This window comes from Zeugodacus cucurbitae, chromosome 6, assembly GCF_028554725.1.
Source record: "Zeugodacus cucurbitae isolate PBARC_wt_2022May chromosome 6, idZeuCucr1.2, whole genome shotgun sequence".
Taxonomy (NCBI): Eukaryota; Metazoa; Arthropoda; class Insecta; order Diptera; family Tephritidae; genus Zeugodacus; species Zeugodacus cucurbitae.
The window spans coordinates 34,270,798-34,298,048 of record NC_071671.1 but is presented as its reverse complement, the minus strand read 5'-3'; the positions used below and the strand labels follow the sequence as shown (position 1 = coordinate 34,298,048).

Below are 27,251 nucleotides of genomic sequence, written 5' to 3'. Positions count from 1 at the left end.
TCGGTCATTTGGTCAAGTGATAATTTGATAACTTAGCTCAAACTTAAGCATTATTTATTATGAGAAGGTTGGAATTCTTGATGGCCAAAATCGGACTTCTGCAACGACTAAAAAATTATAGTTAAACAAAAAGGAATATAACAAAGCTACAATTTGAGTTATAAAATTCGGAACACATGAAATAGGTACGAAAATACCCAAGAGAGAGTTTTGGTATATTTATCGTAAACGACTAAAGCTGACGGAGAAAATGGAAAGTAGTTAAATAATTTCAATTTATCAAATATAACTTATCCACAGCAATGCGTGGTCCAGTCACTAGTAATATTATATAATATAATGCATATACATACATAGGTCCTTTGTAATATATTTAAAAATATTTGGAATGTAATTTTGATTTAGTTGGTTTAGCTTCAGAAAAGTTCCTTGGGGACTACGAAATCTAAACTTTGTTCATTATTGGCAAAAATGTGCTAAGCTGTAATCGAATGCAATATATGTACATATACAAAACAATCTCGTCAAAGTTACCCCATTATATTCATTTTTTTATACAGTTTTCCCTTTTCTGTATAAAAAAATGAAAAAATGAAAATGAAAAAATGAAAAATAAACTTCTTAATATAAAAACGGCCCATACTATATTTTTCCTCTTTGTATAAAAATAACGACAAAAGTAACATATCTCCTTTACAACAAATTCATTTTCACAACTATCCACAACGAGATATTTTATTTATCAAGAGCATTTTACTTCTTAACAACTTATCAAGAAAAAAGCTTTTTATTTTAGACACAGAATACGAAATTTTTTACTATAAATTTATAATTTTTTTACAAATTAGAAATTTGTTGAATTTGTAAAGCGCACAGAATAGGGCTGTAAATCTTAATATTCACGTCTATGGCACATCAAAAGCGACTGTGAATAATCTCAATATTTTGGGTGTCACATTTACAGTCTGTACTCCTTCACCCCACACACGACTGCGATAATTCTCAAGTCGCTAGCCGGTAGCACTTGGGGAAAGGACAAACAAACGTTACTGGCCACTCACAAGGCTATCGGCCAGCCGGTCGTAAATTACGCAGCACCGGTATGGTCACCTGAATGCAGCGGCACGCAGCAGAGGAAGATACAGACTTGTCAGAACACCGCACTCCGGACAGCTACAGTTTTTTTTTCAATATTTCTTTATTTATTGGATCTGCACTTTGAAGCCTAACAATAAGTTATAAAATCTTAATTCTAATTAAAACTAGACTACTCGACCAAGTGATTGAGTTGTTTTGGTGAAACGTTGCTCTTTAGTGTGCAGGCCTATATCTTCTTTTTTGACGTGATTGATTACAAGAATGTACTAAAGCATTAGCCAATGGGTTTGAGTGATCTCGGAGATTATATTTGTTTCTGCTATTCTGTACTTCTTTCTTTACCATGAGAATACCAAGATCTTTATCGATATTTTCATTACGCATGTACCATGTTGAGCACGTGATTGTTCTAAGCATTTTTGATTGGAATCTCTGAATTATATCGATATTGGTGCACATGTCGTACCCACCAGTTGAATGCCATACATCCAAATCGGCTTTATATAACTCAACTTTGTTGTGTAGAATAAGTTTTGAATTTTTGTTTAAAAGCCAAATTATATTTGGTGCTCTTATCTTTATGCGGGTTATTTTGCTCGATATGTGTTTTCTCTACGCGAGCCTTGTATCCAAGTGAATACCAAGATATGTTACTTCAGAACACCAAGATATGTTACTTCAGTCGATTGGGGTACTAAAATATTGTTAATTTTAACTGCCGGGCACGTTTTTGACCTTAGGGAAAATGTAACATGCTTGCACTTTTGTTCATTTACATTTATACGCCAGTTGGCTAGCCATATTCGAAGTTGTGTCATTCATTAAAGCTGTGTCATCCGCAAAAGTTGATGTCAAAACATTACTAGCTGTTGCAAGGTCTGCTGCTATTACACCGCTCAACAAAAAAAAAATATTTTTTTGGGGTTTCTGTTTTCATGCTTGAATTCTGATTCTAGACATTGAAAAACACTTAAATATTAATCTTTAGTTCTTTAAGTTTGCTTTGGGCTGATCTACATCAATAAGTATATTTTAATTTATTTCATAAATCAAAGATGGCAGCACTTTGATTAACCCGAAAGTAAACAGTATTATTATTTGTAAGAGGCACAGTAGTGAATGTTAACCTATTGATTATAGCTGTAACAACAGTGTAAAAATGATGTTGATTCATTCTGTTTTGCGGTGAATTTATTAAAGTTAGAAGAAAAAATTTGCTATTTCAACAAATTTGAAACTTTGCGAAGCCTGTGAAGAATATTTTAACCTAAAAGTCAGTAAACAAAATAATCTATAGTGAAATTGAAGAAAAAATATAATAATCAGTCATTTCTGCTTAAAAATCGAAAAATTGCAATAATTTCTACGAAAGAAAACTTTAACTGAAAAAAAAATTTCTTATTTTTGTCATAGGAAAAACTAAAACAAAAATCGTGTTGACCGGTGTTATGTATAGAGTTGGGCCTAAAACACTACCCTGTCGTTCATCAGATATGAAATATCCAACTTTAACCATAAATTGTTAATTTTTTAGATAAGACTCCAATATTTTATACAATTCTAAAGGTAGAATGTTTTTAATCTTATATAAAAGCCCTTCATGACACACTTCATCAAACTCCTGAGCTAATTAAAATCTTCTTGTATGTTTAACTAGCAGACCCGGCCACACGTTTTTGTGGCTAAGGTATACATTAAATTAAGTTGGTCCAATCTTGGCTTCGGCGACGATATTGATTACTCGAGGTTGATTTATGTTACGCAGCATGATGACAACTCACACTACTTTTATTGCAAAGTGAGTGGTGATAGTACAGGCAATTTTAAATAGTTTGGGATAATTGACTACGTCATCCTGGTTTGTAGCTGTGTCAACTCTCTTGGACCGAAATTCTAAATTGTCGCATTAAGATCATCGATATCTTTTTTTTACCACCAATATACATAGGTCATTCAATCAGTAATTTATGGTTATCATATTGAGGTTTCATGTCAGGAAAACTTCTCTTTCGAGTCAATGAAGTGACAGAAATCTGTTGCAAATGCTATTAATCCATCGAGGTGTCAACTGCCAACTGCTTCTACAATCGCAATTTGATTTTGTTGCAAAAACACTCATATGTTAGTTGTTAATTGGCGATTCTTTATGTGTCACCACAAATTAAATGATTTTAGGCATGATGATTGGCCCGTCAGTAACAGTTGCTTTCCAGGAAGTTCCAGGAATAATTGGAAGAGTCTGGCGTAAATCACCCGCTAACAGAATCCTGGCTCCACCAAAAACGTTCATCGACAATCAAGATCTTTTAAAGTCCTGTGCAGTACCTCCAGCGACTTCTTGAATATTTGGAAAATCTTCGTTAAAGCGCTATTTTTGGCAATTTTGCCGACTGGTGTTTCGTTCATTTGCAATTTTGGCCGAATGTGCCGTTTGTTTGCCTACTAACAGGTGCCAAGTTGCCCCTATTCCCGTTAATCTTGGTGGTGAAAATGAGTGAAATTGGTTCTGGAATTACATCAGCCCTTATATACTATATATGATGATTTTCTATTGGACTTTATGCCGAATATATAGGCCAAATTGAATGTTATCTTAATAAAATTACATCAATAAATTGCGAGAGTATAAAATGTTCGGTTGGACCCGAATATAGCCTTTCCTTATTTGTTATTAGTTGTTTTGGGCTATCGACACAACCGTATACAATTGAACAATAACAATACGAATATTTCAAGACTAAAATTATCGGTTTGGCCGTTCTCGTTTTTTTGCGGCACAAACGAACAGCAATTCATTTTTATATTATATTATTATCAAGCGACAATTTTTTTTAATTCCGCACACGACCATTCAGTAGGGAGCCGACCGCGCGAGTGATCTTAACCCCCCTCCCGTACCCCCGTGCCCGAGTGACGCCTACAACTCTACAACGCATAGTTAGCCGCCGAGCGGATATTTTTCAAAATTTTTAACTCGTGATATCTTTTGAATGGAATGTCAGAATCTAATAATATAAAGGTTTTGAAGCGATCTTAAATAATAAATCATTTATTTCGATAAGGATTAATACTAAGGTACAAATAAAGAGCCTTTTCAAGTAGTGGTATTTTAATAATTTTTTTATATAAAATCGTTTATTGTGACAAAACTATAATAGTTAGAGATATGATGTCCCGACGTTTTTTGTAGATAATGATAAGTTCTATAAAATTGTAGTACATCACTTTGTTATATCTACAATCGTTTTCGCAGCATTCACGATTAAATAAAGTTTTTTGGTAGTTTTTTTACATTATCGGAGTTTTGGTTAGGAACCCTATTTTTTTTTTTAACTAAATATAGCCTATGTCACTCAGGGATAGTATAGCTTTCCAACGGTGAAAGAATTTTTCAAATCGGTTCAGTAGTTTCGGAGCCTATTCGAGACAAACAAACAAAAAAACAAACCTTTCCTCTTTATAATATTAGTATAGATTAGGACTTTCTATATTCCCCCTGCTTTCGTTGAAAAATGAGTTTATACAGTTTCATTCTAATCTTCTTTCTAAATACAATAAACTGAAAAAATCAATTTTTTAAATTAAATCAACAAACTTATGAAAGAAAAACTCGAAAATTGTGTGGACAAAAGTCTACATACAGTACAAAAACACTTATTTTAGTACAATAATTGTACTTCATGCTAGATATTACTTGTTTTTAGTATCTAATTGGGACATCATTGACATCTATTACCAATTAACGCCACAGAATTTTTGAGTTTTTTCTTCATGACTTTTTTAATTTATTTTAAAGAACTTTTTTTTTAGTTTAATGTGATTAGAATGAATCTGCATCAACACATTTTTCTAAAAACTGGTAATTTCACCCCAACGAAAACAACCTATATTATATATAAATTGTACATCTGAAAGCAACAAAAAAGTTATTCTGTTGAATTCGTACAAATGAGTGTGTCGATACCTCATTAAAAATTATCAAAATTGGTTTTCCACTTTTTGGCCTACTCACAATGGTCAAAAAGAATGAAAGGACAAATTATTGGAAAAAGAACAATACATACATATTTTTATTATTTTTAACTTGAAATACATTTTAATTGATTAAAGAAAACGTAAGTCATAGGGTGCTTTCGAGCTACATAATAATTGCAGCAGTACGGAATATTTTGCACTTCTTTCTTGATGTGTTGCCAAAAATTTTGCTGATATGGATCAAAATGGAAATTGTTTTTTATTAAATAATGAAAAAAAGGAAAAAACGGAAGTTTTAATTTGAAGTAATTTTGGAAAAAAGCAAGTTACAAATAAAATAATTATATTAACATTTCTTCTTCCATTGTGTTGTGTAGTCACTTTTGTGGCCCGGGAGAATGTTCAAAAATGAACATGTGCGTTGAAGCCAAAGGGCATTACTTTCAATACGCATCTATATATTTAATTTGTTATTATACTACATATAAAGAATAAGAATAGAAATATGTAAGATGAGAAATATGTAAGAACAGATACAGTCCACTACTCTTAAATATGTATGTTCAAATATATTGAAGAGGCATACATACATACATGAACAGGCAAATAAACATGGCCCAGCTTGGTCCTGCGAAGTAGTACTTAACGGTGGTTCCGCAGGTCCAATTACAAGCTATAGGAGCCGGAGTTAAGGGTTTAGTACGTAGGCATACTGTCTCGAAAGTGGGACCTAGTTGATAAAACTGGTTGGGCGTGGTCCCGAAAGAGGTGTACCCTTAGCGGACAATGTGAATCGTGCATACTGTTAACATACTTTGACAGTATCTTTGGAAGATTCCCATTTCGGAAACAAAAAAAAAATAAAAAATAAACATATATGCATTTATATGCAACACACATACAATTAAATGAGCACATGCACTCAAAAATACAAACATATTTACTTAAGATAACCTATTGACCTAAGATATACATTTAGGCAATTGAATACAAATGTGCATGTGCACTTGAAATTAACCCATGCATTCCAGCATAAACAATATGCAGCATAAATACAAACATACACACATACACGTATATTTAGAAACTGTATATAAAGGTCAGAAATTAGAAAATAAAATTAGAATGAAATAGTTCTCACTCAAGCTTGATGTTTCAATATTTTCCCCGACCCGCGGTCAGAGGTATTTGAAATCAGCTTGTTTTAAACAATTGGTCCTTCGAGCCGGATAGAGAGGTCCGGAGCCGAAGAGAGATCCAATTAAAAAGGCCTGCTATTAGAATATAGAGGCACCTGTTACAAAATTTGGCCGTTAGAGCAGAATGTGAGCTCAGACAAATAAAAAGACCTATGTATAGAAGAAACACAGGCAGGAAAAAAGTCCTATACATGAATTAGGCAAAAGACAAAAAAAAAAATCAATTGAAAAGATTGTATGTAAAACGTATTTGCGAGAGACAATACGCATTAGTTAACTGTTATTCTAAGAATTACAGCAGCTGTTAGTCGAGGCACAGCAAGATCAACAAGGCGATCGAAACAAAAATCCTCAAATTCTTTGAAGAAAAAGAACAGTTTGTTTTTTTATAAAATTTTAATATAAAGGAAATGTGGAAGTATGCCGCATTTGTTGTAGAGTTGGGAGACTCAAATGTTTTCGCACAAAAAAAGAGGAAAGGAGCTAAAGAGCAGCTCAAAATACAACAAGCATCCAAAGGAATGGATACAACGGCAAGAGCGTATAGCCCAAACGAAAAGGTGGCAGACCATTTATTGCAAGCAATTGATAAAAGATCGGAAAGAATTAGATCTATAATTGCAAAGGTAAAAGAAAATATATATATTGCTGACGAAGCTGCACTCGAAAGGTATGAAAATTGATTACAACATTTTCAAAACCTCGTGGAGGAAAATTTGGATTTATCATATAAATACGTCGAGAAATTTATTTATATTGAAGCAGGTTGAATTACTGGTTGAAGTCGCTGAAATACACTGGGCGCTACAAAGACGTTATTCTTGCGGTTTCACGAAACTATTACACACAGATGCTAATTTGGGCATCGGTAATGACGAGGCGACGATTGTAAGCAGAGGTCATTTATCCAGGAGTCACTATTATCGCCCGGGAGAATGTTAAAAAATGAACAGGAGTCACTTTTGTCGCCCGGGAGAATGTTCAAAAATGAACATGTGGGTTGATGCCAAAGGGCATCACTTTCAATACGGATCTATCTATATATTTAGTTTTTTATTATACTACATATAAAGAATAAGAATAAAAATATGTAAGATGAGAAATATGTAAGAACAGATACCCAGTAGCAAAATAATTCACTACTGAAAAAAGTAAGCGAGTTGGTAATGGGTTGCGGGCCAAGAAACGAAAAAAATTTCGCTTTAAAATCGTTGTTGTTATCTTCAAGAAACTCATATTCATATGAGTTAGTCATCCGCACAACAGATCGACCCAGCCCTCTGGGTATGTGAGCGCTTCAGTACCTAAATTTCATAGGAAATAGGTTGTGTGACAAAACCAATGCTTTTTTGTTGTTGTTCTTTTCTGAAAATAATTGGTAACCGTTAGTCCTGCCACGACGCCGATGATTGTTGTCTTTCAATTTTAATGATTGTCGTTTTTAGTAAATTTTAAGTATCGGTTGAAAGAGGTCGCGTGTGAAGATTAAAAGAAAACTATTTGGAAGTATTTGCGAACAAACCTCACACTGCAAACGAAGAAACGTTTAATATAAAGCAGGTTAACTACAAACTTTTTTACTTTCCAATTAATGCCAACGAATATTTATTCATTCCTATACTGCATTCAATTTAAGTAAAAGTCGATACACAAAGACTTCACAAAACTTATTTACTTCAACTCCGGTATTCAGATGCAATGCTACATTAAGCGATGAAAACATTAGTCCAGGTATGTTAATATTAAAAAAATTTCAACAAATTTAATTAACTTTTTGGTGTAGAACTTTTTGACCGAATTTTTTTTACTTTTTCAAGCCAAAAACTCCAACCCCGGAAACCAAAAAAGTTAATCTCAGCCCAAACAAGTAATTTAATTTGCTATTGTTTTTTGTATATTTGTAGTTCCGGAAAATACTCAAAATGAACTGAATAAAATCAAGCACAAAATAGACGAACTTGTGACGAAATTGGATGGTTAGAATCAATATTACCATTAGTATTGATTAAGTATAAAGTGTTTTCCTTACGACATTCATGCTAAACTATTTTGGTAAATTTTTAAAAAAATTTGTTAAACAAATTTGTGAATTTTTCTATATTTTGTAAAATGTTTGAATTTGTTGTTGTTGTAGAATTATTTTAACATATAAAAAAAATAATTTTAAATTAAGAATGAAAAACGGAGTGAATATCATAAGAAAACAATTTTATACTTAAATTTGTTAGTGACTGCACATAATTTTCTACATAAACATTTGTTTGATACACTTTGTTTAGTTTTTTTTTAGAAGCAATGCAAGTGGAAGGTTTCACCAAAGGCGATTATGAGCGGGAGCTCAAAAGAGCTTTCAAGATGGGTAAAAACCGATATCACAAAGCGGGCTCTTTGAAAAAGCAAAAAGATAAACAAATATAATAAATTAAAGTATGAAAACAATTAACAGAGGGTATATCAGTCTCCTCAACACTTCATTTTCTATAACGGATTTTATTACAACTACTATTGAATCAAAGTACCGTTCTTTTTCTATATTCCTTAAATTCCTTAACGCTATCTTTTTTTAAAATGAGTGGAAGTTCAACAGGTATGTTATTATTGAATTTAATTTGTTTAAAATGTTACGAAAGTCTTTTAAATAGATTGTAACGAGCCATCGACCAGCCGAGGTGTTAGAAAAAGTAACGTTTTGACTGCGTCGGAGGTCAAAATTATGTGGAATATCGGAAAGATATTCCACACATTTGACACCCGCGAAAAATGTATAGCTTTTGCTGAGGAGCAGGGATTGATTCCGAATAGTGTGTCGTGTGCACAAGACTGCTATGGCGGTATAGGTAGCCGGTAATAGTGCAGTCGGAATTTTTCGATGTCGGAAGGGTACTTGCCGTACGCGAGCAGTGTCCCGAGCGAAGGGTACTTAGTTTGAAAATGCTAAGATTCCATTACCTCAGGTGTTCTATTTAATGTACTCCTATGCCTCGCATTGGTCACAAGCCGAAGTTCGGAAAAACAGCATGATCAGGGAGCCAGTTTTATCGAGCTCCACCATATGCAACTGGTACAATTACTGCCGAACAGCAGGTAGCGGTAGGAAAAATTGGCGGCCCTAGCAAAAAAGTTCAAATCGATGAAAGTAAATTCGGTAAACGAAAATACAACAAAGGTAATAACAAATATATTATTGTTAACGTTACGTAAGTACTTATTTTTTATTTCTTTTTTAGGAAGGAGAGTTCAAGGCCACTGGGTATTGGGAATGGTAGAGGACGGCAGCGACGATTTAAGGTTAGAAGTATGTCCGGACAACGTACGGTCTTCCGAGGTGCTCATACCTCTAATTCAAAAGCATGTCGCAGAAGGTACAATAATATGTACCGACTGCTGGAAGGCATACGACTGCTTGACAAGCACGGGTATGAGCACCGCCGTGTAAATCACAGCGATCCTGACAATCCATTTGTTGCCGATGATGGAACCCATACGCAGCGCATTGAGTCCCAGTGGCGGGTCATCAAACGTTTTTTTATAAAGGATAATTATAACAATCCTGAAGATTTTGCAAATTTGATAATAGAATATATGTGGAGGAAAACCATAGCAAATAAACACGAAGATCCGTTTGTTAAACTTATTGATGCAATAAAATATACTTCTAGTACATAGAGTGAATATCATAAACTTTCTTTATATTATCTATCGTGAAAGAGTAAAATAAGTGCATAATAATAATATTCAGTATATATTGTGAAAATTCAATATAAAAGTTGCACTTTTTTCAACTTAAGGTGCGAATAACTCGAAAAAAATAAGTCAGCTGCAGCTATATATATATATATATATATATATTCTTAATCCTCTTTCCAACCATGCCTACTTTATCCCCCAACGCCTGGGATAGTATACTAAAGTTTCCCCGATAAGCCTACTCAACATCGCGTATAAGGTTCTATCGAGGTAACTGTGTGAAAGACTAAAGCCCACCGTCAACAAACTGATTGGACCTTATCAGTGTGGCTTTAGACCTGGAAAATCTACATCTGACCAGATCTTCACCATGCGCCAAATCTTGTAAAAGACCCGTGAAAAGAGAATCGACACACACCATCTCTTTGTCGATTTTAAAGCTGCCTTTGACAGCACGAAATGGAGTTGCATCTATGCCGCTATGACTGAATTTGGTATACCTGCAAAACTCGGCTGTGTAAGCTGACGTTGAGCAACACCAAAAGCTCCGTCAGGATCGGGAAGACCCCTCCGAGCTTCTTCTATCAGAGTACACAGCTGTTGGCGTACGCCGATGAAATCGATATTATTGGAAACAACACCCGCGCCCTTAGTTCTGCTTTCTTCAGACTGGATAGGGAAGCGAAGCGTATGGGTCTGGTGGTGATTGAGGACAAGACGAAATATCTCGTGTCATCAAGCAAACAGTCAGCGCCTCGCGTTTTGGCTCCAATGTCACTGTTGACAGTCATAACTTTTAAGTTGTACATACTTTCGTATACCTAGGCACCAGCATCAATACCAATAATGTCAAACTTGAAATCGAACGCAGATGCCAATAGGTGCTACTAAGCACCTCTGCATGTACATATAAATTATTTTATATATTTTTACGTTATTTACGCCAAGTTAGAAATATTCGAAAATTCAAAAATACAAACATATTTACTTAAGATAACCTATTGACCTAAGATATACATTTAGGCAATTGAATACAAATGTGCATGTGCACTTGAAATTAACCCATGCATTCCAGCATAAACAATATGCAGCATACATACAAACATACACACATACACGTATATTTAGAAACTGTATATAAAGGTTAGAAATTAGAAAATAAAATTAGAATGAAATAGTTCTCACTCAAGCTTGGTGTTTCAATATTTTCCCCGACCCGCGGTAAGAGGTATTTGAAATCAGCTTGTTTTAAACAATTGGTCCTTCGAGCCGGATAGAGAGGTCCGGAGCCGAAGAGAGATCCAATTAAAAAGGCCTGCTATTAGAATATAGAGGCACCTGTTACAAAATTTGGCCGTTAGAGCAGAATGTGAGCTCAGACAAATAAAAAGACCTATGTATAGAAGAAACACAGGCAGGAAAAAAGTCCTATACATGAATTAGGCAAAAGACAAAAAAAAATCAATTGAAAAGATTGTATGTAAAACGTATTTGCGAGAGACAATACGCATTAGTTAACTGTTATTCTAAGAATTACAGCAGCTGTTAGTCGAGGCACAGCAAGATCAACAAGGCGATCGAAACAAAAATCCTCAAATTCTTTGAAGAAAAAGAACAGTTTGTTTTTTTATAAAATTTTAATATAAAGGAAATGTGGAAGTATGCCGCATTTGTTGTAGAGTTGGGAGACTCAAATGTTTTCTAGGGAATGAACAATTGACGGAATTGCTAAGAGTTTGCGCGAACATAACTAATGAAAAATACACATTGGAGAAAGTCACCTACCCTTATGGTGATAACCCAATTACAAAGGACCTGAAAAGAAACGACGACGTAGATGCATTACATGTCAAAAAAGTAACAACATATAGGAGGAAAAATAACATGATCGATTCACTATTGAAAAAGAAATACCACAATGTGAAAGAATCAAATTGTGAAATGATTACCACAATACTGAAGAAGAAGTTCAATGTGTTGGAAACAGATAAGAAAACAAGGAAATGACGAGAATCATTTGAACTAATAAAATACAGTTACATTTTATTTGAAAAGCTATATGTAGTAACAACAATTTGGGAGTTACTAATACCATGGCAGCTTATGTTGGAGCATATATGGAGACTACAAAACAATGGATTATTCAACATTACATTGAAAATAGGAGAACGATACACTGGGCGCTACAAAGACGTTATTCTTGCGGTTTCACGAAACTATTACACACAGATGCTAATTTGGGCATCGGTAATGACGAGGCGACGATTGTAAGCAGAGGTCATCTATCCAGGAGTCACTATTATCGCCCGGGAGAATGTTAAAAAATGAACAGGAGTCACTTTTGTCGCCCGGGAGAATGTTCAAAAATGAACATGTGGGTTGATGCCAAAGGGCATCACTTTCAATACGCATCTATATATTTAGTTTTTTATTATACTACATATAAAGAATAAGAATAAAAATATGTAAGATGAGAAATATGTAAGAACAGATACCCAGTAGCAAAATAATTCACTACTGAAAAAAGTAAGCGAGTTGGTAATGGGTTGCGGGCCAAGAAACGAAAAAAATTTCGCTTTAAAATCGTTGTTGTTATCTTCAAGAAACTCATATTCATATGAGTTAGTCATCCGCACAACAGATCGACCCAGCCCTCTGGGTATGTGAGCGCTTCAGTACCTAAATTTCATAGGAAATAGGTTGTGTGACAAAACCAATGCTTTTTTGTTGTTGTTCTTTTCTGAAAATAATTGGTAACCGTTAGTCCTGCCACGACGCCGATGATTGTTGTCTTTCAATTTTACTGATTGTCGTTTTTAGTAAATTTTAAGTATCGGTTGAAAGAGGTCGCGTGTGAAGATTAAAAGAAAACTATTTGGAAGTATTTGCGAACAAACCTCCCACTGCAAACGAAGAAACGTTTAATATAAAGCAGGTTAACTACAAACTTTTTTACTTTCCAATTAATGCCAACGAATATTTATTCATTCCTATACTGCATTCAATTTAAGTAAAAGTCGATACACAAAGACTTCACAAAACTTATTTACTTCAACTCCGGTATTCAGATGCAATGCTACATTAAGCGATGAAAACATTAGTCCAGGTATGTTAATATTAAAAAAATTTCAACAAATTTAATTAACTTTTTGGTGTAGAACTTTTTGACCGAATTGTTTTTACTTTTTCAAGCCAAAAACTCCAACCCCGGAAACCAAAAAAGTTAATCTCAGCCCAAACAAGTAATTTAATTTGCTATTGTTTTTTGTATATTTGTAGTTCCGGAAAATACTCAAAATGAACTGAATAAAATCAAGCACAAAATAGACGAACTTGTGACGAAATTGGATGGTTAGAATCAATATTACCATTAGTATTGATTAAGTATAAAGTGTTTTCCTTACGACATTCATGCTAAACTATTTTGGTAAATTTTTAAAAAATTTTGTTAAACAAATTTGTGAATTTTTCTATATTTTGTAAAATGTTTGAATTTGTTGTTGTTGTAGAATTATTTTAACATATATAAAAATAATTTTAAATTAAGAATGAAAAACGGAGTGAATATCATAAGAAAACAATTTTATACTTAAATTTAATTTCTACATAAACATTTGTTTGATACACTTTGTTTATTTTTTTTTTAGAAGCAATGCAAGTGGAAGGTTTCACTAAAGGCGATTATGAGCGGGAGCTCAAAAGAGCTTTCAAGATGGGTAAAAACCGATATCACAAAGCGGGCTCTTTGAAAAAGCAAAAAGATAAACAAATATAATAAATTAAAGTATGAAAACAATTAACAGAGGGTATATCAGTCTCCTCAACACTTCATTTTCTATAACGGATTTTATTACAACTACTATTGAATCAAAGTACCGTTCTTTTTCTATATTCCTTAAATTCCTTAACGCTATCTTTTTTTAAAATGAGTGGAAGTTCAACAGGTATGTTATTATTGAATTTAATTTGTTTAAAATGTTACGAAAGTCTTTTAAATAGATTGTAACGAGCCATCGACCAGCCGAGGTGTTAGAAAAAGTAACGTTTTGACTGCGTCGGAGGTCAAAATTATGTGGAATATCGGAAAGATATTCCACACATTTGACACCCGCGAAAAATGTATAGCTTTTGCTGAGGAGCAGGGATTGATTCCGAATAGGAAGTTGTGTCGTGTGCACAAGACTGCTATGGCGGTATAGGTAGCCGGTAATAGTGCAGTCGGAATTTTTCGATGTCGGAAGGGTACTTGCCGTACGCGAGCAGTGTCCCGAGCGAAGGGTACTTAGTTTGAAAATGCTAAGATTCCATTACCTCAGGTGTTCTATTTAATGTACTCCTATGCCTCGCATTGGTCACAAGCCGAAGTTCGGAAAAACAGCATGATCAGGGAGCCAGTTTTATCGAGCTCCACCATATGCGACTGGTACAATTACTGCCGAACAGCAGGTAGCGGTAGGAAAAATTGGCGGCCCTAGCAAAAAAGTTCAAATCGATGAAAGTAAATTCGGTAAACGAAAATACAACAAAGGTAATAACAAATATATTATTGTTAACGTTACGTAAGTACTTATTTTTTATTTCTTTTTTAGGAAGGAGAGTTCAAGGCCACTGGGTATTGGGAATGGTAGAGGACGGCAGCGACGATTTAAGGTTAGAAGTATGTCCGGACAACGTACGGTCTTCCGAGGTGCTCATACCTCTAATTCAAAAGCATGTCGCAGAAGGTACAATAATATGTACCGACTGCTGGAAGGCATACGACTGCTTGACAAGCACGGGTATGAGCACCGCCGTGTAAATCACAGCGATCCTGACAATCCATTTGTTGCCGATGATGGAACCCATACGCAGCGCATTGAGTCCCAGTGGCGGGTCATCAAACGTTTTTTTATAAAGGATAATTATAACAATCCTGAAGATTTTGCAAATTTGATAATAGAATATATGTGGAGGAAAACCATAGCAAATAAACACGAAGATCCGTTTGTTAAACTTATTGATGCAATAAAATATACTTATAGTACATAGAGTGAATATCATAAACTTTCTTTATATTATCTATCGTGAAAGAGTAAAATAAGTGCATAATAATAATATTCAGTATATATTGTGAAAATTCAATATAAAAGTTGCACTTTTTTCAACTTAAGGTGCGAATAACTCGAAAAAAATAAGTCAGCTGCAGCTATATATATATATATATATATATTCTTAATCCTCTTTCCAACCATGCCTACTTTATCCCCCAACGCCTGGGATAGTATACTAAAGTTTCCCCGATAAGCCTACTCAACATCGCGTATAAGGTTCTATCGAGGTAACTGTGTGAAAGACTAAAGCCCACCGTCAACAAACTGATTGGACCTTATCAGTGTGGCTTTAGACCTGGAAAATCTACATCTGACCAGATCTTCACCATGCGCCAAATCTTGTAAAAGACCCGTGAAAAGAGAATCGACACACACCATCTCTTTGTCGATTTTAAAGCTGCCTTTGACAGCACGAAATGGAGTTGCATCTATGCCGCTATGACTGAATTTGGTATACCTGCAAAACTCGGCTGTGTAAGCTGACGTTGAGCAACACCAAAAGCTCCGTCAGGATCGGGAAGACCCCTCCGAGCTTCTTCTATCAGAGTACACAGCTGTTGGCGTACGCCGATGAAATCGATATTATTGGAAACAACACCCGCGCCCTTAGTTCTGCTTTCTTCAGACTGGATAGGGAAGCGAAGCGTATGGGTCTGGTGGTGATTGAGGACAAGACGAAATATCTCGTGTCATCAAGCAAACAGTCAGCGCCTCGCGTTTTGGCTCCAATGTCACTGTTGACAGTCATAACTTTTAAGTTGTACATACTTTCGTATACCTAGGCACCAGCATCAATACCAATAATGTCAAACTTGAAATCGAACGCAGAATCACTCTTGCCAATAGGTGCTACTAAGCACCTCTGCATGTACATATAAATTATTTTATATATTTTTACGTTATTTACGCCAAGTTAGAAATATTCGAAAATTCAAAAATACAAACATATTTACTTAAGATAACCTATTGACCTAAGATATACATTTAGGCAATTGAATACAAATGTGCATGTGCACTTGAAATTAACCCATGCATTCCAGCATAAACAATATGCAGCATACATACAAACATACACACATACACGTATATTTAGAAACTGTATATAAAGGTTAGAAATTAGAAAATAAAATTAGAATGAAATAGTTCTCACTCAAGCTTGATGTTTCAATATTTTCCCCGACCCGCGGTAAGAGGTATTTGAAATCAGCTTGTTTTAAACAATTGGTCCTTCGAGCCGGATAGAGAGGTCCGGAGCCGAAGAGAGATCCAATTAAAAAGGCCTGCTATTAGAATATAGAGGCACCTGTTACAAAATTTGGCCGTTAGAGCAGAATGTGAGCTCAGACAAATAAAAAGACCTATGTATAGAAGAAACACAGGCAGGAAAAAAGTCCTATACATGAATTAGGCAAAAGACAAAAAAAAATCAATTGAAAAGATTGTATGTAAAACGTATTTGCGAGAGACAATACGCATTAGTTAACTGTTATTCTAAGAATTACAGCAGCTGTTAGTCGAGGCACAGCAAGATCAACAAGGCGATCGAAACAAAAATCCTCAAATTCTTTGAAGAAAAAGAACAGTTTGTTTTTTTATAAAATTTTAATATAAAGGAAATGTGGAAGTATGCCGCATTTGTTGTAGAGTTGGGAGACTCAAATGTTTTCGCACAAAAAAAGAGGAAAGGAGCTAAAGAGCAGCTCAAAATACAACAAGCATCCAAAGGAATGGATACAACGGCAAGAGCGTATAGCCCAAACGAAAAGGTGGCAGACCATTTATTGCAAGCAATTGATAAAAGATCGGAAAGAATTAGATCTATAATTGCAAAGGTAAAAGAAAATATATATATTGCTGACGAAGCTGCACTCGAAAGGTATGAAAATTGATTACAACATTTTCAAAACCTCGTGGAGGAAAATTTGGATTTATCATATAAATACGTCGAGAAATTTATTTATATTGAAGCAGTGGAATTACTGGTTGAAGTCGCTGAAATTGTGCGAATGTTGAAAATGCAAAGGGAGTTATTCAACGTTATGACGATGGAAATATGCCACTGGAGAGACTTGCCGGTAATGAACAACCAACTAATGAAAAATACACATTGGAGAAAGTCACCTACCCTTATGGTGATAACCCAATTACAAAGGACCTGAAAAGAAACGACGACGTAGATGCATTACATGTCAAAAAAGTAACAACATATAGGAGGAAAAATAACATGATCGATTCACTATTGAAAAAGAAATACCACAATGTGAAAGAATCAAATTGTGAAATGATTACCACAATACTGAAGAAGAAGTTCAATGTGTTGGAAACAGATAAGAAAACAAGGAAATGACGAGAATCATTTGAACTAATAAAATACAGTTACATTTTATTTGAAAAGCTGTATGTAGTAACAACAATTTGGGAGTTACTAATACCATGGTAGCTTATGTTGGAGCATATATGGAGACTACAAAACAATGGATTATTCAACATTACATTGAAAATAGGAGAACGATACACTGGGCGCTACAAAGACGTTATTCTTGCGGTTTCACGAAACTATTACACACAGATGCTAATTTGGGCATCGGTAATGACGAGGCGACGATTGTAAGCAGAGGTCATCTATCCAGGAGTCACTATTATCGCCCGGGAGAATGTTAAAAAATGAACAGGAGTCACTTTTGTCGCCCGGGAGAATGTTCAAAAATGAACATGTGGGTTGATGCCAAAGGGCATCACTTTCAATACGGATCTATATATTTAGTTTTTTATTATACTACATATAAAGAATAAGAATAAAAATATGTAAGATGAGAAATATGTAAGAACAGATACCCAGTAGCAAAATAATTCACTACTGAAAAAAGTAAGCGAGTTGGTAATGGGTTGCGGGCCAAGAAACGAAAAAAATTTCGCTTTAAAATCGTTGTTGTTATCTTCAAGAAACTCATATTCATATGAGTTAGTCATCCGCACAACAGATCGACCCAGCCCTCTGGGTATGTGAGCGCTTCAGTACCTAAATTTCATAGGAAATAGGTTGTGTGACAAAACCAATGCTTTTTTGTTGTTGTTCTTTTCTGAAAATAATTGGTAACCGTTAGTCCTGCCACGACGCCGATGATTGTTGTCTTTCAATTTTAATGATTGTCGTTTTTAGTAAATTTTAAGTATCGGTTGAAAGAGGTCGCGTGTGAAGATTAAAAGAAAACTATTTGGAAGTATTTGCGAACAAACCTCACACTGCAAACGAAGAAACGTTTAATATAAAGCAGGTTAACTACAAACTTTTTTACTTTCCAATTAATGCCAACGAATATTTATTCATTCCTATACTGCATTCAATTTAAGTAAAAGTCGATACACAAAGACTTCACAAAACTTATTTACTTCAACTCCGGTATTCAGATGCAATGCTACATTAAGCGATGAAAACATTAGTCCAGGTATGTTAATATTAAAAAAATTTCAACAAATTTAATTAACTTTTTGGTGTAGAACTTTTTGACCGAATTGTTTTTACTTTTTCAAGCCAAAAACTCCAACCCCGGAAACCAAAAAAGTTAATCTCAGCCCAAACAAGTAATTTAATTTGCTATTGTTTTTTGTATATTTGTAGTTCCGGAAAATACTCAAAATGAACTGAATAAAATCAAGCACAAAATAGACGAACTTGTGACGAAATTGGATGGTTAGAATCAATATTACCATTAGTATTGATTAAGTATAAAGTGTTTTTCTTACGACATTCATGCTAAACTATTTTGGTAAATTTTTAAAAAATTTTGTTAAACAAATTTGTGAATTTTTCTATATTTTGTAAAATGTTTGAATTTGTTGTTGTTGTAAAATTATTTTAACATATAAAAAAAATAATTTTAAATTAAGAATGAAAAACGGAGTGAATATCATAAGAAAACAATTTTATACTTAAATTTGTTAGTGACTGCACATAATTTTCTACATAAACATTTGTTTGATACACTTTGTTTATTTTTTTTTAGAAGCAATGCAAGTGGAAGGTTTCACTAAAGGCGATTATGAGCGGGAGCTCAAAAGAGCTTTCAAGATGGGTAAAAACCGATATCACAAAGCGGGCTCTTTGAAAAAGCAAAAAGATAAACAAATATAATAAATTAAAGTATGAAAACAATTAACAGAGGGTATATCAGTCTCCTCAACACTTCATTTTCTATAACGGATTTTATTACAACTACTATTGAATCAAAGTACCGTTCTTTTTCTATATTCCTTAAATTCCTTAACGCTATCTTCTTTTAAAATGAGTGGAAGTTCAACAGGTATGTTATTATTTAATTTAATTTGTTTAAAATGTTACGAAAGTCTTTTAAATAGATTGTAACGAGCCATCGACCAGCCGAGGTGTTAGAAAAAGTAACGTTTTGACTGCGTCGGAGGTCAAAAATATGTGAAATATCGCGAAAAATGTATAGCTTTTGCTGAGGAGCAGGGATTGATTCCGAATAGGAAGTTGTGTCGTGTGCACAAGACTGCTATGGCGGTATAGGTAGCCGGTAATAGTGCAGTCGGAATTTTTCGATGTCGGAAGGGTACTTGTCGTACGCGAGCAGTGTCCCGAGCGAAGGGTACTTGGTTTGAAAATGCTAAGATTCCATTACCTCAGGTGTTCTATTTAATGTACGCCTATGCCTCGCATTGGTCACAAGCCGAAGTTCGGAAAAACAGCATGATCAGGGAGCCAGTTTTATCGAGCTCCACCATATGCGACTGGTACAATTACTGCCGAACAGCAGGTAGCGGTGGGAAAAATTGGCGGCCCTAGCAAAAAAGTTCAAATCGATGAAAGTAAATTCGGTAAACGAAAATACAACAAAGGTAATAACAAATATATTATTGTTAACGTTACGTAAGTACTTATTTTTTATTTCTTTTTTAGGAAGGAGAGTTCAAGGCCACTGGGTATTGGGAATGGTAGAGGACGGCAGCGACGATTTAAGGTTAGAAGTATGTCCGGACAACGTACGGTCTTCCGAGGTGCTCATACCTCTAATTCAAAAGCATGTCGCAGAAGGTACAATAATATGTACCGACTGCTGGAAGGCATACGACTGCTTGACAAGCACGGGTATGAGCACCGCCGTGTAAATCACAGCGATCCTGACAATCCATTTGTTGCCGATGATGGAACCCATACGCAGCGCATTGAGTCCCAGTGGCGGGTCATCAAACGTTTTTTTATAAAGGATAATTATAACAATCCTGAAGATTTTGCAAATTTGATAATAGAATATATGTGGAGGAAAACCATAGCAAATAAACATGAAGATCCGTTTGTTAAACTTATTGATGCAATAAAATATACTTATAGTACATAGAGTGAATATCATAAACTTTCTTTATATTATCTATCGTGAAAGAGTAAAATAAGTGCATAATAATAATATTCAGTATATATTGTGAAAATTCAATATAAAAGTTGCACTTTTTTCAACTTAAGGTGCGAATAACTCGAAAAAAATAAGTCAGCTGCAGCTATATATATATATATATTCTTAATCCTCTTTCCAACCATTCCTACTTTATCCCCCAACGCCTGGGATAGTATACTAAAGTTTCCCCGATAAGCCTACTCAACATCGCGTATAAGGTTCTATCGAGGTAACTGTGTGAAAGACTAAAGCCCACCGTCAACAAACTGATTGGACCTTATCAGTGTGGCTTTAGACCTGGAAAATCTACATCTGACCAGATCTTCACCATGCGCCAAATCTTGTAAAAGACCCGTGAAAAGAGAATCGACACACACCATCTCTTTGTCGATTTTAAAGCTGCCTTTGACAGCACGAAATGGAGTTGCATCTATGCCGCTATGACTGAATTTGGTATACCTGCAAAACTCGGCTGTGTAAGCTGACGTTGAGCAACACCAAAAGCTCCGTCAGGATCGGGAAGACCCCTCCGAGCTTCTTCTATCAGAGTGCACAGCTGTTGGCGTACGCCGATGAAATCGATATTATTGGAAACAACACCCGCGCCCTTAGTTCTGCTTTCTTCAGACTGGATAGGGAAGCGAAGCGTATGGGTCTGGTGGTGATTGAGGACAAGACGAAATATCTTGTGTCATCAAGCAAACAGTCAGCGCCTCGCGTTTTGGCTCCAATGTCACTGTTGACAGTCATAACTTTTAAGTTGTACATACTTTCGTATACCTAGGCACCAGCATCAATACCAATAATGTCAAACTTGAAATCGAACGCAGAATCACTCTTGCCAATAGGTGCTACTAAGCACCTCTGCATGTACATATAAATTATTTTATATATTTTTACGTTATTTACGCCAAGTTAGAAATATTCGAAAATTCAAAAATACAAACATATTTACTTAAGATAACCTATTGACCTAAGATATACATTTAGGCAATTGAATACAAATGTGCATGTGCACTTGAAATTAACCCATGCATTCCAGCATAAACAATATGCAGCATACATACAAACATACACACATACACGTATATTTAGAAACTGTATATAAAGGTTAGAAATTAGAAAATAAAATTAGAATGAAATAGTTCTCACTCAAGCTTGATGTTTCAATATTTTCCCCGACCCGCGGTAAGAGGTATTTGAAATCAGCCTGTTTTAAACAATTGGTCCTTCGAGCCGGATAGAGAGGTCCGGAGCCGAAGAGAGATCCAATTAAAAAGGCCTGCTATTAGAATATAGAGGCACCTGTTACAAAATTTGGCCGTTAGAGCAGAATGTGAGCTCAGACAAATAAAAAGACCTATGTATAGAAGAAACACAGGCAGGAAAAAAGTCCTATACATGAATTAGGCAAAAGACAAAAAAAAAATCAATTGAAAAGATTGTATGTAAAACGTATTTGCGAGAGACAATACGCATTAGTTAACTGTTATTCTAAGAATTACAGCAGCTGTTAGTCGAGGCACAGCAAGATCAACAAGGCGATCGAAACAAAAATCCTCAAATTCTTTGAAGAAAAAGAACAGTTTGTTTTTTTATAAAATTTTAATATAAAGGAAATGTGGAAGTATGCCGCATTTGTTGTAGAGTTGGGAGACTCAAATGTTTTCGCACAAAAAAAGAGGAAAGGAGCTAAAGAGCAGCTCAAAATACAACAAGCATCCAAAGGAATGGATACAACGGCAAGAGCGTATAGCCCAAACGAAAAGGTGGCAGACCATTTATTGCAAGCAATTGATAAAAGATCGGAAAGAATTAGATCTATAATTGCAAAGGTAAAAGAAAATATATATATTGCTGACGAAGCTGCACTCGAAAGGTATGAAAATCGATTACAACATTTTCAAAACCTCGTGGAGCAAAATTTGGATTTATCATAAAAATACGACGAGAAATTTATTTATATTGAAGCAGAGGAATTACTGGTTGAAGTCGCTGAAATTGTGCGAATGTTGAAAATGCAAAGGGAGTTATTCAACGTTATGACGATGGAAATATGCCACTGGAGAGACTTGCCGGTAATGAACAACCAACTAATGAAAAATACACATTGGAGAAAGTCACCTACCCTTATGGTGATAACCCAATTACAAAGGACCTGAAAAGAAACGACGACGTAGATGCATTACATGTCAAAAAAGTAACAACATATAGGAGGAAAAATAACATGATCGATTCACTATTGAAAAAGAAATACCACAATGTGAAAGAATCAAATTGTGAAATGATTACCACAATACTGAAGAAGAAGTTCAATGTTTTGGAAACAGATAAGAAAACAAGGAAATGACGAGAATCATTTGAACTAATAAAATACAGTTACATTTTATTTGAAAAGCTGTATGTAGTAACAACAATTTGGGAGTTACTAATACCATGGCAGCTTATGTTGGAGCATATATGGAGACTACAAAACAATGGATTATTCAACATTACATTGAAAATAGGAGAACGATACACTGGGCGCTACAAAGACGTTATTCTTGCGGTTTCACGAAACTATTACACACAGATGCTAATTTGGGCATCGGTAATGACGAGGCGACGATTGTAAGCAGAGGTCATCTATCCAGGAGTCACTATTATCGCCCGGGAGAATGTTAAAAAATGAACAGGAGTCACTTTTGTCGCCCGGGAGAATGTTCAAAAATGAACATGTGGGTTGATGCCAAAGGGCATCACTTTCAATACGCATCTATATATTTAGTTTTTTATTATACTACATATAAAGAATAAGAATAAAAATATGTAAGATGAGAAATATGTAAGAACAGATACCCAGTAGCAAAATAATTCACTACTGAAAAAAGTAAGCGAGTTGGTAATGGGTTGCGGGCCAAGAAACGAAAAAAATTTCGCTTTAAAATCGTTGTTGTTATCTTCAAGAAACTCATATTCATATGAGTTAGTCATCCGCACAACAGATCGACCCAGCCCTCTGGGTATGTGAGCGCTTCAGTACCTAAATTTCATAGGAAATAGGTTGTGTGACAAAACCAATGCTTTTTTGTTGTTGTTCTTTTCTGAAAATAATTGGTAACCGTTAGTCCTGCCACGACGCCGACGATTGTTGTCTTTCAATTTTAATGATTGTCGTTTTTAGTAAATTTTAAGTATCGGTTGAAAGAGGTCGCGTGTGAAGTATTAAAAGAAAACTATTTGGAAGTATTTGCGAACAAAACTCCCACTGCAAACGAAGAAACGTTTAATATAAAGCAGGTTAACTACAAACTTTTTTACTTTCCAATTAATGCCAACGAATATTTATTCATTCCTATACTGCATTCAATTTAAGTAAAAGTCGATACACAAAGACTTCACAAAACTTATTTACTTCAACTCCGGTACTAAGATGCAATGCTACATTAAGCGATGAAAACATTAGTCCAGGTATGTTAATATTAAAAAAATTTCAACAAATTTAATTAACTTTTTGGTGCAGAACTTTTTGACCGAATTTTTTTTACTTTTTCAAGCCAAAAACTCCAACCCCGGAAACCAAAAAAGTTAATCTCAGCCCAAACAAGTAATTTAATTTGCTATTGTTTTTTGTATATTTGTAGTTCCGGAAAATACTCAAAATGAACTGAATAAAATCAAGCACAAAATAGACGAACTTGTGACGAAATTGGATGGTTAGAATCAATATTACCATTAGTATTGATTAAGTATAAAGTGTTTTCCTTACGACATTCATGCTAAACTATTTTGGTAAATTTTTAAAAAATTTTGTTAAACAAATTTGTGAATTTTTCTATATTTTGTAAAATGTTTGAATTTGTTGTTGTTGTAGAATTATTTTAACATATATAAAAATAATTTTAAATTAAGAATGAAAAACGGAGTGAATAGCATAAGAAAACAATTTTATACTTAAATTTGTTAGTGACTGCACATAATTTTCTACATAAATACACTTTGTTTATTTTTTTTTAGAAGCAATGCAAGTGGAAGGTTTCACTAAAGGCGATTATGAGCGGGAGCTCAAAAGAGCTTTCAAGATGGGTAAAAACCGATATCACAAAGCGGGCTCTTTGAAAAAGCAAAAAGATAAACAAATATAATAAATTAAAGTATGAAAACAATTAACAGAGGGTATATCAGTCTCCTCAACACTTCATTTTCTATAACGGATTTTGTTACAACTACTATTGAATCAAAGTACCGTTCTTTTTCTATATTCCTTAAATTCCTTAACGCTATCTTTTTTTAAAATGAGTGGAAGTTCAACAGGTATGTTATTATTGAATTTAATTTGTTTAAAATGTTACGAAAGTCTTTTAAATAGATTGTAACGAGCCATCCACCAGCCGAGGTGTTAGAAAAAGTAACGTTTTGACTGCGTCGGAGGTCAAAATTATGTGGAATATCGGAAAGATATTCCACACATTTGACACCCGCGAAAAATGTATAGCTTTTGCTGAGGAGCAGGGATTGATTCCGAATAGGAAGTTGTGTCGTGTGCACAAGACTGCTATGGCGGTATAGGTAGCCGGTAATTGTGCAGTCGGAATTTTTCGATGTCGGAAGGGTACTTGCCGTACGCGAGCAGTGTCCCGAGCGAAGGGTACTTGGTTTGAAAATGCTAAGATTCTATTACCTCAGGTGTTCTATTTAATGTACTCCTATGCCTCGCATTGGTCACAAGCCGAAGTTCGGAAAAACAGCATGATCAGGGAGCCAGTTTTATCGAGCTCCACCATATGCGACTGGTACAATTACTGCCGAACAGCAGGTAGCGGTGGGAAAAATTGGCGGCCCTAGCAAAAAAGTTCAAATCGATGAAAGTAAATTCGGTAAACGAAAATACAACAAAGGTAATAACAAATATATTATTGTTAACGTTACGTAAGTACTTATTTTTTATTTCTTTTTTAGGAAGGAGAGTTCAAGGCCACTGGGTATTGGGAATGGTAGAGGACGGCAGCGACGATTTAAGGTTAGAAGTATGTCCGGACAACGTACGGTCTTCCGAGGTGCTCATACCTCTAATTCAAAAGCATGTCGCAGAAGGTACAATAATATATACCGACTGCTGGAAGGCATATGACTGCTTGACAAGCACGGGTATGAGCACCGCCGTGTAAATCACAGCGATCCTGACAATCCATTTGTTGCCGATGATGGAACCCATTCGCAGCGCATTGAGTCCCAGTGGCGGGTCATCAAACGTTTTTTTATAAAGGATAATTATAACAATCCTGCAGATTTTGCAAATTCGATAATAGAATATATGTGGAGGAAAACCATAGCAAATAAACACGAAGATCCGTTTGTTAAACTTATTGATGCAATAAAATATACTTATAGTACATAGAGTGAATATCATAAACTTTCTTTATATTATCTATCGTGAAAGAGTAAAATAAGTGCATAATAATAATATTCAGTATATATTGTGAAAATTCAATATAAAAGTTGCACTTTTTTCAACTTAAGGTGCGAATAACTCGAAAAAAATAAGTCAGCTGCAGCTATATATATATATATATATTCTTAATCCTCTTTCCAACCATGCCTACTTTATCCCCCAACGCCTGGGATAGTATACTAAAGTTTCCCCGATAAGCCTACTCAACATCGCGTATAAGGTTCTATCGAGGTAACTGTGTGAAAGACTAAAGCCCACCGTCAACAAACTGATTGGACCTTATCAGTGTGGCTTTAGACCTGGAAAATCTACATCTGACCAGATCTTCACCATGCGCCAAATCTTGTAAAAGACCCGTGAAAAGAGAATCGACACACACCATCTCTTTGTCGATTTTAAAGCTGCCTTTGACAGCACGAAATGGAGTTGCATCTATGCCGCTATGACTGAATTTGGTATACCTGCAAAACTCGGCTGTGTAAGCTGACGTTGAGCAACACCAAAAGCTCCGTCAGGATCGGGAAGACCCCTCCGAGCTTCTTCTATCAGAGTGCACAGCTGTTGGCGTACGCCGATGAAATCGATATTATTGGAAACAACACCCGCGCCCTTAGTTCTGCTTTCTTCAGACTGGATAGGGAAGCGAAGCGTATGGGTCTGGTGGTGATTGAGGACAAGACGAAATATCTCGTGTCATCAAGCAAACAGTCAGCGCCTCGCGTTTTGGCTCCAATGTCACTGTTGACAGACATAACTTTTAAGTTGTACATACTTTCGTATACCTAGGCACCAGCATCAATACCAATAATGTCAAACTTGAAATCGAACGCAGAATCACTCTTGCCAATAGGTGCTACTAAGCACCTCTGCATGTAGATATAAATTATTTTATACATTTTTACGTTATTTACACCAAGTTAGAAATATTCGAAAATTCAAAAATACAAACATATTTACTTAAGATAACCTATTGACCTAAGATATACATTTAGGCAATTGAATACAAATGTGCATGTGCACTTGAAATTAACCCATGCATTCCAGCATAAACAATATGCAGCATACATACAAACATACACACATACACGTATATTTAGAAACTGTATATAAAGGTTAGAAATTAGAAAATAAAATTAGAATGAAATAGTTCTCACTCAAGCTTGGTGTTTCAATATTTTCCCCGACCCGCGGTAAGAGGTATTTGAAATCAGCTTGTTTTAAACAATTGGTCCTTCGAGCCGGATAGAGAGGTCCGGAGCCGAAGAGAGATCCAATTAAAAAGGCCTGCTATTAGAATATAGAGGCACCTGTTACAAAATTTGGCCGTTAGAGCAGAATGTGAGCTCAGACAAATAAAAAG

At 35.0% G+C, this 27,251-nt stretch overlaps 4 protein-coding genes and 1 long non-coding RNA gene across 5 annotated transcripts; all 5 read left to right on the top strand.

The window, feature by feature from the left end:
- The first annotated feature begins 4,118 nt into the window (after positions 1-4,118).
- Positions 4,119-9,087, top strand: LOC128922755 (uncharacterized). The gene is made up of 3 exons (XR_008471934.1): positions 4,119-8,248; positions 8,563-8,859; positions 8,915-9,087. It is a non-coding gene; the product is annotated as an uncharacterized LOC128922755 (long non-coding RNA).
- Positions 9,088-9,203: 116 nt separating this feature from the next.
- LOC128922540 (uncharacterized) lies at positions 9,204-9,915 on the top strand. The gene is made up of 3 exons (XM_054233466.1): positions 9,204-9,228; positions 9,298-9,438; positions 9,500-9,915. Exons 1-3 carry the CDS (start codon positions 9,204-9,206, stop codon positions 9,706-9,708), a joined length of 375 nt encoding a protein of 124 aa, XP_054089441.1. The 3' UTR covers positions 9,709-9,915.
- Positions 9,916-13,884: 3,969 nt separating this feature from the next.
- On the top strand, positions 13,885-15,050 carry LOC128922539 (uncharacterized). Its single transcript, XM_054233465.1, has 3 exons — positions 13,885-13,903; positions 14,347-14,487; positions 14,549-15,050. The coding sequence occupies exons 1-3, from the start codon at positions 13,885-13,887 to the stop codon at positions 14,755-14,757; spliced, it is 369 nt and encodes a 122-aa protein (XP_054089440.1). The 3' UTR covers positions 14,758-15,050.
- A 4,711-nt stretch (positions 15,051-19,761) lies between these two features.
- Positions 19,762-20,363, top strand: LOC128922538 (uncharacterized; the record flags this gene model as incomplete). Its single annotated transcript, XM_054233464.1, has 2 exons — positions 19,762-19,906; positions 19,968-20,363. Coding segments are annotated over 2 exons (354 nt in total), but the record flags the coding sequence as incomplete, so codon positions are not given.
- Positions 20,364-24,734: 4,371 nt separating this feature from the next.
- Positions 24,735-25,682, top strand: LOC128922451 (uncharacterized). The gene is made up of 3 exons (XM_054232909.1): positions 24,735-24,753; positions 25,197-25,337; positions 25,399-25,682. The coding sequence occupies exons 1-3, from the start codon at positions 24,735-24,737 to the stop codon at positions 25,605-25,607; spliced, it is 369 nt and encodes a 122-aa protein (XP_054088884.1). The 3' UTR covers positions 25,608-25,682.
- Positions 25,683-27,251: the final 1,569 nt, after the last annotated feature.